We start from the raw sequence: 13,870 nt of genomic DNA, 5'->3' as shown, positions 1-13,870 counted from the left end.
GCTCGTTGAGTCATCCTTAATTTAAGTAGAGCCCTTTTCGTAAGCCTCCAGATTTCTGCCCCGTAGGTGAGTACTGGTAAGACACAGCCATTATAAACTTTTCTCTTGAGGGATAAAGGCAACCTGCTGTTCATGATCTGAGAATGCCTTCCAAACACACCCCAGCACATTCTTATTCTTCTGATTATTTCCGTCTCATGATCCGGATCCGTCGTCACTACCTGCCCTAAGTAGACGTATTCCCTTTACCTCTTCCAGTGCCTCGCTACCTATTGTATATCGCTGCTCTCTCCCGAGACTGTTAAACATTACTTTAGTTTTCTGCAGATTAATTTTTAGACCCACTCTTCTGCTTTGCCTCTCCAGGTCAGTGATCATGTACTGCAGTCGGTCCCCTGAGTAACTAAGCAGGGCAATATCATCAGCGAATCGGAAGTTACTAAGGTATTATCCATTAATTTTTATCCCCAATTCTTCCCAATCCAGGTCTCTGAATACCTCATGCAAAGACGCTGTGAATAGCATTGGAGAGATCGTATCTCCCTGCCTGACGCCTTTCTTTATTGGGATTTTGTTGCTTTCTCTATGGAGGACTACGGTGGCTTTGGAGCCGCTATAGATATATTTCAGTGTTTTTACATATGGCTCGTCTAAACCCTGATTCCGTAATGCATCCATGGCTGCTGAGGTTTCGACAGAATCAAACGCTTCCTCGTAATCGATGAAAGCTATATATAAGGGTTGGTTATATTCCGCACATTTCTCTATTACCTGATTGATGGTGTGACTATGGTCTATTGTTGAGTAGCATTTACGGAATCCTGCCTGGTCCTTTGCTTGACAGAAGTCTGAGGTGTTCCTGATTTTATTTGCGATTACCTTAGTAAATACTTTGTAGGCAACTGACAGTGAGCTGATCGGTCTATAATTTTTCAAGTCTTTGGCGTCCCCTTTCTTATGGATTAGGATTATGTTAGCGTTCTTCCAAGATTCCGGTGCACTCGAAGTCATGAGGCATTCCCTATACAGGTTGGCCAGTTGCTCTAGAACAGTCTGCCCACCATCCTTCAACAAATCTGCTGTTACCTGATCCTCCCCAGCTGCCTTCCCCTTTTGCATAGCCCCCAAGGCTTTCTTTACTTCTTCCGGCGTTACTTGTGGGATTTCGAATTCCTCTAGACTATTCTCTCTTCCATTATCGTCGTGAGTGCCACTGGTACTGTATAAATATCTATAGAAGTTCTCAGCCACTCAGTAATGATATTAGTAATGATATTGCAAATGTCTGACTTTCATTAAATGGTTTTCTCTCTCTCTCTGGCAGCAGTACTTGAATTCATACAGGATCATGCAGCAAGATTCATTCACTCTGACTATTCATACCACACTAGCGTCACTAAACTTACGTCATCTCTGAACCTTCCGACCCTACAGCACCACCTCAAAGCAGCAAGATTGTGTCTCCTTTACGAGGTGTATCACTCACTGTTCCACCAGACCGACATTACGACTGCGCATCGCACTTCATGCCGTCATAGCCATTCAAAGCCTGTTTATCTCCCCCCCCTCCCCCTCAGCTCGCACCACCGCTCATCTAGACTCTTTCTTCGTTCAATAAGCGAAATACTACAATTATCTACCTGCTGAAGCAGTGCACCACTCAAGGCATTCATCGTTCAAGGCATTCTTTGAAAATATTACCTAGACACGCCCACCCCTGATTTAAAACGCCAAATGGGGTATTTGCGTTATGAATGAATGAATGAATAAATAAATAAATAAATAAATTTCTCATATATCGGTACTAATCGGAAGTTATTATGAGTACTACATTGTATCACCTAGAGAACTGCTAATCGCCTAATTTGTTACTCACTTCAATATGCATATTTGATACAATTTTATTCCAAGAGTTAATCCTCACTTTTGTGTGTATCTGCTTTTTTTTTAAATGCGAATCTTTTTTTGGCGAACATTTGCCACTTTGACAGTACCTATCTTGCCGCGTACGCCTTGGTGCTGTCAGGGTTGTTTCGTTAACTTGGTATGTACAAATATTGGCAATATTATGAGAAGAGTGTGTAGAGCACAAAAACGATAGTTCGTGGCATTAATATCATGTAATGTGTGTCACGTAGGTCATGAAACAGCGGCCTACGTCTTGGTGCTCTCATGGTCATTTAGTCAACTTGGTATGTACGAAAATTGACATAGTTTGAATAGGCTGTATGAAGAACGTAAATAATAGGTCATAAAATCCATGTCCTGTAGGTGATCAAGCAGCTGTCTACGTCTTGGTGCTCTCATGGTCGTTTCGTTAACTTGGCAGGCTCCCCGCAAACTTCTTCGCATAACATCCATTCCCACAAGGCGTGGGGTCTGCCGCCCTTTTTAAATATAGTTTTGTTGGAATTATTGTCTTTGATAGACATGAACGATCGCTTCGGCGGAGTATAGAAAGGGTTTGTTAGTCAAGTGATCATCCTGTTAATGTTTTCTCGACACCCTTCTCAGCACTGAGCCTTATTTAGTCGCAGAAGCACCTGCCAACAAACACTTAAGCGCGCTGCAGGAGAGCCACCATCTTGAAGAAATTGTCACGCGTGTCTTACAATCAAATCGTGGTTTCGACACGTAAAACCACAGAATTCAATTAAGGGAAATTGTCAGTCTCACGAGAAATGCGACGCATTGAATGCGGTGGGAATGTTGCGTGTTGCGTACAAGCTTCTTGAATGGCCTTCTAAAATATAAGAGGGGCAACACCTCGGGCGCTACGCAGTGTTTCTGCAGTGCTGTTGTTGCACTCCAGAAACAGCGCCCTACCAGGCCTCTCACAATAGCGACGTGAGGAAGAGCTCCGCCAGTTGTTCTGCTGGTGTCGCACCTCGATAGTGAACGATATGAGGCGGAAGCTAAACAGTCGAATTTTGCAGTTTGAATTTCATTGTACGCTCCACTTAGACTGGTGTAGGCCTGAAGATGTGGTTTCCATCGGGGAGTGGGACCGAAACGTTTTCAGGTTCGTTTCCAGTTTGCGGTTCAGTCTTCTGCATGTATTCCGGTTCACTTCCGCTTCAGTTGCGCAGCAAAAGTATACCGCTTCGAACCAGTTTGAAAAGGTTCATACCGGTTGAGAACGGCTCAAAATGAGGGACAATAAAAAGATCTGGCAAATGTTTTATTTTAGTTTCTGATATTGACGCGAGAGAAAGGTAGTTAATTCATGTCCTCATGCGACGTGAACCAGTGCAAGTATCTCTGATGATTTACTGTTAAGTAAATAACTTATTATACTGAGACCTCAGGAGCCGACGCCAAGACGTATCGTGATTTGCTTTAGTGAGACACTTATTTAAATTCATAGTATGCGTTCAAGAGATGACAACCAGTGCTATCTCTCACGAGCACACGAATATTGCACATGAGTATTGTGCTAAACCAATCTCATTGGCAGATTTAGTTGTCAGCTTGAATGGCTTTGGATGGTCCCTGTGTATAAATCTAGGATTGCAGTTTGAAATTATATTCATGTACGTCAAATGCGGAACGTGAAGCATAGAGTGCACCCATGTTTGTCAGAAATCTTGTGCCACAGATGTCTGAACTGGCTAACTTTAACGCATAGTCTTCATCAGCGATGCTATCTGCAAAATACGCTGGAAATTCTATGCCGACGACATGTCTGAAACCGTACAACGCACTATGCCGCTGTCAACAGACAGACGCGTTGTCTTAGTGCCATAAAATAAAAAATGAAGTGACCCTTCTTCGGAATATGTATCAGGAATACTCTACACACAAGGAATCTGCAACAGCTCTCCAGCAATGTAGGCGGAGGTAACGGCGTATGCAGCAACGGGCCTGTATGACGTCCAAGCGGGATGGACCATCTCTTCCCCACCAACCTTTATCGCCTAATGCATGTACCTTTGAACATGACGCAGAATGATGCACTCCACCCGCTGCTTTTACAAACGACAAGAGTACTAGGTGGCCATTGGATAGTTTTCGTATAGCGTATAGCAGGAAACACAAGCAGTTAGCGTTACGTCCTGTACACTGCGCGTGCACTGTATGTAAACGGTGCTGGATCTCTTACCTACATACACTATTTTCGGGATTTAGCGTTGAATGTTAACACATGCAAAGAGAGCCTTACGTACGACAACATGACAACGACGAAGCTGCCCGCTTCGGATCAATCGAGACGTCTGCCTGCACTGCTCGGCTGGTTCGTTCCCCACCAATGCTAATGTTTACTTGATATTTGTTTGATGATGCTTCGACAGCGTCGGACTGGTGAAATTGGACGTTGTCTTTAAGGTACGTTATCAATTAGCCGTGCCGTAGGCTTAACGAGATAGTTTGCACATGTTTGCTCAAGTTGGCTGTAGCTTCGTCGAGACAGCACTAAAGCCTATCTGTCGCTCATTCGCTTGACTTTTACGGTGTTCCAATACTCGCCGTAGACGGCCAAGTAGATGTCTAAGCGCACAGCAGCCATCTTAAGTCCCGTTTCAGTTTTCACAAAGGCGTCAAAGTAGACATTTAGCGACGTCAACATCGAAGTCAAGAATGATGCAGGCTACTTTCCTGCCCAAAAAAGATGGCGACAGACTCGGACGCTTCAAAACTGTACAATAATATAGGTTGCGCAAAAACGTAGTAGGGGCTTCCTATCCCTTAATAAAAGCCATAGCTTGTTTTTCAAATGTTTGGAGGTGCAAAGTCTTAAAATACAGAACTAATTTGCGCTTTTTCCAACTTTCTCTTGTCGCCGCGAGGTGGCGTCACGTAGCAGAAGCGCCTTCGATACGTCTTGCAGACGGCTCAAAACGCGTTCCATTACATGGTCTCCAAGCTGTCTCTGCTTTGTCATTAGCTGTCTGCAAAGGCTGTATTCGATGTTGGCCAGATTTAGAACACACCCTTAGTAATGCAGGTTCGGCCTTGGATTAGCTCGACATTTCGTATACATTTGGCTTGCCAGCACACTTCCTGTTTTTAAACCGAGATGGCGCCGTATGTTCTTCAGTTAGAGTTCGTGTTTTGCTCCGATTCGCTATTGGTATGGTATGAAGAACTTTATTGAGGTCCTGAGGGATCAGTCTGGGACTGATGCGGGCCACTCCCACGTCGGCACAGAGAGGCCGAGCCCCTCTGCTATCACACGGGCCCTCTGGACAGCCCTGAGCTGGTCCGCCAGCACTTCACTGTGCAGCATTCGCTGCCACCACTGTTCACCTCGAGAACCATCACCGACCAACGCCAAGCAGCGCCACAGCATGTGTTGTAAATCGAGCAAACCCCCACACTTACTACAATAGACTGAAACCCCGCAGTCCGGATTAATTTTATTCATGATGACAGGGTTAGGGTACGTCCGTGTCTGCAGTAGCCTTAATGTAACCGCCTGCGGCCTATTTAATTTAGGATGTGGCAACGGGAATGCCCTGCGCCCTAAGTAATAGTGCTTGGTGATTTCGTTGTAGGTTAACAGTTGGTCCCTGTACTCAGGAGCGGGAGATCCAGCCCCTTGAGGGAGTACACGGCACACTAATCCTCGTGCCTCCCTGTGCGCCACCTCGTCGATTCGCTATTGTAAAAGAATAGTTTGTGTCGCTCAGCGCAGCCTCTCTTAGCCTTCCCTATAGTAATACTCTCTATTGCTCTCTCTCTCTCTCTCTCTCTCTCTCGATATATATATATATATATATATATACTCCGCTATATCTCTCGCAAGCTGCTCGACGTGTAAAGCACTTCGCTTCCACCAGACCTGTGCACACCATTCCCATGTGCTCGGTTCCTCTACCTAGCAAGAAAGCTATCTAGCTAATGAATCCCTTGACGCTTTTAACCAGGAAGTAACTGAGACTGAAGGAAAGATGATTCGGAGCTTGTTAAATGATCTACTCAACTCTATGAGCGCGATTCTTTCTTACTTCTAAGTACACTACACAAGCCTTTGTGGTATTGGAGCCGCTCCTTGAAGCCCTTTATTGACAGCTTACAAAGCTCGAATTCTATAGTACTCAAGTACGGCATTGAATTTTGTCAGTCCACAGCGTACGTATTGCGGAGTATCGTTACGCGGCATATATTAAGGACCTTGCCTTGCGTTTGTGGTCATTTGACTAAATGCCGAATAACATGCCTTGAGAGATGTTCTGAAACGTTCCGACAACAATGAAGAGTACCCCGGCCATGGGCACAGCTACATCCTGCACCCCCCCTCCCCCCCTTCGTTGTGCACGTAGCAGCTTGTACTCTTTCGTCTTTTCCACCCGCCGCGGTTGCTCAGTGGCTGTGGTGTTGGGCTACTGAGCACGAGGTCGCGGGATCTGATCCCGGCAACCGCGGCCGCATTTCGATGGAGGCGAAATGCGAAAACACCCGTGTGCTTAGATTTAGGTGCACGTTAAAGATCCCCAGGTGGTCGAAATTTCCGGAGGCCTCCACTACGACGTGCCTCATAATCAGAAAGTGGTTTTGGCACGTAAAACACCATAATTTAAATTTTTTCTTTCGCCTTTTTCATTCACGCCTTCTTCCCCGGCTAAATCCCATTAGTTCAGGCCAACCTCTTACCATTTTCTTGAATAAAACCTTTTTTTTTTCACTCTACAGGCGTGAATCAGCATGGCTACTAATGTAACCTCAATGTAAGCTTTATGATTTCGTCCCAATGAAATCGTTCACTTTGAATGTATGATTTCCTACTTACCTGGATGCAAATACCTTGCTCCTCCACTACCGTGCAGCCAAAAAACTCTGAATTACTGCACATTAAAGCGCATACACTTCCAGCGTCGTCAATCGCGGCCATGAATGTCGTACCAGAGCGCCTGCAGGTTGGCTCTTGATCAGGGTACACGGTATCTTGTCTCCTGCGAGGCCGATAAATGACTGTCTATTCATCTCACGGTCGAAACACGACGTACACCGCGAGTTCTTACATATGTGATGCAGGTGTCCTGCCACACTATACAAACTACAATCACATTTAACATGGTACCTCTTCTTTACGAAATGTGACCCCTTCGCGGCTCCCCAAGGATTTGTTGCCTTGAAGATTTATAGAAAACAAAGACACGTGTCCGAGCGCGAAGCCGCGCGCCTGCGATAAGGCGCGTGAGTTCGGCGAATTCCTTCTTGATTCCTGAGAGAAGTGCGCTTTCGTTCACGAACATACAGCTATACTTTCGGGATATTTAAATCATGGACGAGGATTTCAATGTGAGTAGCATTTCAATGTGGGTTTGGCTTGCAATATGCCAGGCAGCATGCCGGTAGCCAAGAGAAAACCACATTTAAAGCACAAATGGTAACACCGACGCAAAGTAGCTAACAGCGGAAGGCAGGCGGTATAATTATCTATCTTACCAGCAAGCAACTTATACTCCAAGAAGCTCTTCTGCTTGCCGTCCCCCTGCCATGTATGAAACAGTCCATAACACGACCGATCCAATGAGGGGTATACTGAGACGACGGTGTCACCACAGGTGCTGATCCCAGCGTGCTTCTTGGTTAGCGCTCAATAAATAAAAAGGATGGAGTGCCACACGTCTATGCATAATAATCTCATCTAAACACCATAAACGCCAATGCATTTTTATTTGTAAGCACTGTTTCTCAGTCTTGGAAGTCCCTCGCTAATATAATCACTCTCCTGATTGCAGGGACTTCCGCCCACAGTTCCTGAAATGTAATCTGATGCTCTGCTTCCTTGATATTACCTTGCCTACATGTTTCCGATTTCTCTGTATTTTGTTTTTTAAGGAACACGCAGTTCCAATACCTTAAGCCTGTCCTACGGCCATATATGAGTCTTTCGTTGGATTTCTACCAGTTTGCATACTTTGAGCCTACGATGGTGGCTTCTAAGTGCATTCTGTCGATTCCGCTCAATGCAGGCGCAGACACTAGGCCAGCAATGTCGGTACAGAGTGCACCTCAACAGTACCAGTTCTGGTGACGCGTGATCTTAAAACCTGTCGAGTTTCGACCCCTCATTTATAGAAATCGAAATGGTCCTCTTTCTAAAGCTGCCAACTGCTGCCGTTGTACAGCACGAAACATTACAGTGCCCGTGTCCATCCGTATCATGTAGCGGCATAACAGTGTTTACAAAATACTCACCCCGTGCGTGTCCCTGCGCAGCCAAGCAAACTTATCGATTTGTTTTCCGCAAAGTGTGCGAAGCGGCTAACGCACGAGGGTCATGACCGTGCAGGCGTAGTAGGTCCTTGTGAAAAATGAATATTTTAACCATTCTTAGGGGGAAGAGGGGGCATGAATATCTTTTGTGTTATTCAAAATTGTTATGCCTTTCTGTACACTTCTTCAAAAACCGCTTTGTGCGGCTAGCTAGACCTTTAGCTTATTTCATTTTTATTCTCCCTGTTACTTTTTCACCAGTCACTTATATGCTGGGAAAGCATGGGGAATGCGGGAAATAGAAATTCAAAAAGATGAGCAACACGAGAGCAATGTGAGAGCAGTAGCCAACGTTTCCCCAAGTGGACTCCTATTTTCAAGGCAACGTATGCGCTTGTCGGCACCGTAAATATATGTTCTGTTCATATCGAGTGCACGCACGCACGCACGCACGCACGCACACACACGCGCACACACACACGTACACACACACGCGCACACACGCACGCACGCTCGCACGCACACAGGCACGCACACACACGCGCGCGCGCGCCCGCACCCGTGAGTCTTTCTTATGCGCCGCTCAGCATCGTTGTAGCGGCCCGTCTCCCCACTCTAACAATTTGCCCTTTGGGCGAAAGTCTCTGCCTAGGCATCCTTCTCTCAGTTGGCGACCAAGTCTTGGGCGGCGATTCAGTATCAGTTCCACCTCGTTAGGAATAACTTCTCCGATGTGTGCGACAGGCAATCGAGACCGTGAGTTGTTTGGTGTACCACCTTGAACACGCTACTAATGAATGCCCGGTAAGTGTTGATAGCTTTTATTTCTTCTCATTTTCTCTTTTTTTCCACACTACATTTAAGTAATGTTCAAGTTCATCGAAAATGTATCATATAGCTAGCCTCGTTCATGGCCGCCTGCGCACGGGTGACTCCGAAACCACGATGTTGGGATCAGTAAACAATACTACGCCACGTCGCCTGCGCACGTGCGACTCCGTTATAATTGAAAAGGAAGGTATACAATGAGTGCATTTTACGGGTGCTGACATATATGGCAGAGACTTGGAGACTGATAAAGAAACGTGAGAACAAATTGAGGACTGCGCAAAGAGCGATGGAACGAAGAATGATAGGCATAACTTTAAGAGACAGAACGACAGCAGTTGGGATCAGAGAGGAAACGGGTATAGACAATATTCTAATTGCCATCAAGAGGAAAAAAAATGGAGCTGGGCAGGTCACGCAATGCGCCGGTTAGATGACCATTGGACCCTTAGGGTTACAGAATGGGTGCCAAAAGAAGGAAAGCGCAATCGAGGACAACAAAAGACTAGGAGGAGGGATCAAATTCGGAAATTATCAAATTTTGAAATTCGCGGGCGCTAGTTGGAATCGGTTTGTGCAGGATAGGGGTGAGTGGAGATTGGTGAGAGAGACCTTCGTCCTGTAGTGTACATATAACAGGCTGATGATATATATATATATATATATATATATATATATATATATACAAACGAGAAGAAAGGGGGTTAACCGAGGGACCCGATAATTATTAGTCATATAATGAGAAGCCAACAAACACTGACACCAAGTACAACATAGAGGAAATTGCATGTGCTTAATAAATGAAATAAAGTAATGATAAATTAATGGAAATTAAAGTGGATGCAATTGCAATCAAGCACATGCAATTTCCTCTATGTTGTACTTGGTGTCAGTGTTTGTTGGCTTCTGATTATATGACTAATATATATATACATATATATATATGTCGTCAATATCACCAAAGAGATATCATCTCACTATCAATATCATCAAAGAGATAAAAGCAGTGAAGCGGTGTCTCGCACGCCCTCCAACTGCAACAATTCAACTTCAACGTGACAACGATTCTTCATCTCATAAAGTGGCAATGTACGCAACACTAACAGTAACGCGGAGCCAAGGCACTAAAAGCGAGTCAGTGAGGAGCCGCACAACTGTGGCATTGACAAGGAAGGTGATGCCATGACAAGCAAGACATCGGCAAGCGAGGCATTCGCAAACAAGACATCAAGAGGCAAGGCCGCGACAAAGAAGATATGAAGAAGCAAGGCACCGAGAAACAGCGAACCCACACCAAATACACCTACAGACTCAAGGGAAAGAAGCACATCGACATGGAAGACGACAGACAAGAGCACGACTTGTAGCGATGCTGTGGACAATCCAGTGTCTAGCAAGGCGACACTGGATTGTCGACACTCGCGACACTGGAAGGCGACACTCGCCTATCGGCACCTTCTCTGACGCTCTGTGCCACGTCGCCCCAACAAACATACGGGCTAAGAAGCACGCGACTTCAATCAGCCAATGGAAACAATTGTCTAACAACATCTTGCCGGGGTTAGGCACCTTTTGGGTACGCCTCGGTGCATTTTTTTTTACCATTAGAAAAGTAATTTAAAACGTATTCGGTGCAACCTTCATGCTTCAGCTTTAAATACATACTATCGTGGGCAAATGAAAGGCGAACAGCGGAGCATGGGGCCAATATTACAATCAGCGCAACTGCTGGCCAAGCTAAATTCAGGCGGTGAGTGTGAGAGTACGTGTCCCACTGCGATATGTTCGACCACAGTTTCTTGTGTGCCGCTGACATTGCCGTCAAAGCAGCTGTTCATGCCATGCGGCGTTGCCTACACCAGTCCACAGGTGCGAGACGAGCGTTTTCTTTATTTTATTTATTTATTTATAAATACTGCGATCTTAGACAAGATCTTAGCAGCGTGGTACGCGAATAAGTTCACGAAACAATATAAATACAACAATGGGGAATTGCACTCAAAAATTCTTCAAACAAGCGCTTCACACAAGCGTTTCACACAAGCGCAGAAAACACAGGCGCAAAAAAAACAAGCGCTTCAAGGTTACATCGGTGATCTTTCCCAATCATACAGTAAAAGATAGTTAAAGATATGTTTCAAAAAGTGATAGTGAGTCCTGTGTTACAGTTTTATCGGCCAGCTTATTCCAATCTACTATAGTTCTCGGCTCACTATCAAGCGTTGCTTTTTATTTATGTATTTATTTTTGCCACCATCGTCTCCTCGCTACCATCGTCGTTTTAACAACCGGAAGGCAGCACTGCTAGTGCCACTCAATGGTACCGTTAAAAGCGCCGCTTGCAGATGATGTCGTAATGCGAAGGTTGTGGAAACGTTCCCCACCTGCGGCACGTTGTTTTTTTTTTTCATCCACTTTCAGTTCCAATAATATATAATTTGTATATTTAATTTATTAACCTCAAGTAATTTATCCTGTGTTGTCCTTGGTGTCAGCGTTTATTGGCTTCTGACGATATGACTAAAAAAAGATCTGGCCCCTCGGTTATAACGCCCTTTCTGCTCGCTTGCACAAGAGCCGCGCATTAACGGTGCTGGGTTGCCGTATCCGCGCTATTGTATCTAACTGCAAGACCCGGTGTTCCTAAGGACATTACAACTCAGCCATGCCTGGTGTCTCTTCGGAAGACGGACTTCAGATAAGATGATTACTCTCTACTGGTACAATGTGATGCAGCGTGACATTGCTAGCATTACAGGCCACTAGTGGACTGTTAATCGATTCTCTAGGCGTAGCGCCAGGAGGGATGGCTTCGAAATCTACTTTGTGGACACAGACGTTGAACTACGACAGAGGACCAGGATCTTGGAATCGTTGCATGCGCAGCTGAAACCCCACCTGAAGGCTCATGCGTAGCTGGAGCCCCACAGGTAGTATGGCATAACTAGCCCACAGGAAACTGTGGTCGAAAATATTGCACTGGGACACGTACTCTCCCACACACCGCCTGAATTGAGCATGGCGAGCAGGTTGCGCTGGTTGTACTATCGGCCACGCACTCCGCTCTTCGCGTTTCATTTGACCTCGACTGTACATTGCTTCGTGTACTGTGCCTAAAAGTTTACGCCTCACTTTAAGGCCTGCCACGTCTGAAATGTCCAATAGCAACTTGTCGAAGTGGGACAACACCCTCAAACAAGCGTCACTTGACCTAGCGCGTATTGTACTTACCATTATGTGTCGTCCGCGAAACAGTTAACAAACAGAGAGAAGCGACTTTTTGCGACTCATACCTTTACTTCTGAAGAGAGGGCATTGCTTGACAATTACAGGAAAGATAAAACACATGAGCCTAACGAGATGAAATAGAAGAAGTTGAGACGTGACAATGTCTGCACTAGTGTGAGCACCCCTGCAGATGCAAAGACTTCGACGCGTTCGAGCTGTGCAGAAACGGGAAATATAGTTAATATTCCCTGTAGCATGTTATCGAGAGAAGAACACGGTGTCCCGTCATGGGGTATAAATTTTTATCCCGCATATTGCGCATACAATGAATTCCAACTAATAATTGATTTGCACAATTTTGAAAGAGACATGAGATTACTCCAGTACTTCCACGACCGGTGTACCTCTAACAACACATCATTATTTTCAACTAAGCACTGGACTCCTCCTTCTGAAAGAGATAAAAGCCTCGATCTATACATCAGAGCAGTGCAGCGAGATGCACTTGAAGCGCACAAAATGTAGTTAGCATTCCGTCTGAATCTTATCTGTAGAGAAAAACGCAATAACCGTGCAGAAAACCTTCCACAAGTAAATGACGATACCCTTAAATGGGCCGACGGTCTCGACCGGAAAGATTTCATCTGCACCGACAAACGATCGACGCCAAATTCACGAATTAACCTTAATCTGACACACACTGCATCTATTCCTAATGTGTCGCACATTCTGAGAAAGCATTACAACTTAGTAACACAGAGCGATCACCTTAAAAACATTTTCATGGAATTACCAAGAGTGGTCTATCGTCGCTCGAGGAATATGTGCGACGTAGTAACCTCTTCTAACAGTAAAGCGATGGCTCCTGCTTGTTGTCATTCCTGCAATAAGCCCCGTTGTAAAGTCTGTACATATATGGCCGCATCAAAGACTGCTGGAAGCAGAGAATCCAATTTTTCTGATAAAATCAACGGAGACTTCCCTTGCGACACTACTAACACCCTCTATCTGCTTGAATGTTTAGTGTGTCACATGCAGTATATCGCTCATGCAGAAACATCTTTTAGCATATGGTTCAACAACCACAAAGCATACGTTACCAGCTTACCGCAACTGCCACAAACTAAACATTTACGACTGTCAGGGCATGTGCTTGACAAGATCAATATAACAGTAATACAATCAGGCTGTGTCTTCCGGTATCAGTGAGAGCGCAGGAAAAGTGTCATGCATTTCTGTCATATCCTGATATGTATGTCCTTGTACAGAATTGAAAAAGCATGCCAAATCTATTTGTCCCTAGTTTTGCCGTGTTGCAATTTATATCATTCTGTATCCTCATATACAATCACTGTGGCACCATAATTATGTTTCATTCATATCTCCGTCTGGAATTTCCATCTCCCGCCTTCCCCGTGTTTTCCCAGGATACATATATCATTTATTGTGTTAAGTCCTCCCTTCTGCTGTACTTCTTTATTTTATTAATTACAAGTGTGCAAGTGCATGTACTGCTCACTATGCCCACGTGCGCATGCCCAGAAAAGTGGCTGCGAGCTTGTATCTGTGCTTATTCCGATGAAGGCCATGCCACGGCTGAAACTCTAAACCACGAAACATGCAATTTTCGTAAGTGTGCCCCTTCGTTTCT

At 45.1% G+C, this 13,870-nt stretch overlaps 1 protein-coding gene across 4 annotated transcripts in view; it reads right to left on the bottom strand.

Annotated features, from left to right (window-relative positions):
• LOC135914484 (glutathione hydrolase-like YwrD proenzyme) overlaps positions 1-13,870 on the bottom strand; it is a 133,250-nt gene that overhangs the window by 40,314 nt on the left and 79,066 nt on the right. For all 4 annotated transcript variants that reach the window (XM_070523218.1, XM_070523219.1, XM_070523220.1 and 1 more), the window contains one exon: positions 6,731-6,893. In XM_070523218.1, coding sequence (XP_070379319.1) covers positions 6,731-6,893 — 163 coding nt within the window. The remainder of the gene's footprint in view (positions 1-6,730; positions 6,894-13,870) is intronic.

This window comes from Dermacentor albipictus, chromosome 8 (assembly GCF_038994185.2).
Source record: "Dermacentor albipictus isolate Rhodes 1998 colony chromosome 8, USDA_Dalb.pri_finalv2, whole genome shotgun sequence".
NCBI classification, from domain to species: Eukaryota; Metazoa; Arthropoda; class Arachnida; order Ixodida; family Ixodidae; genus Dermacentor; species Dermacentor albipictus.
This window is presented reverse-complemented; position numbering and strand designations above follow the sequence as displayed.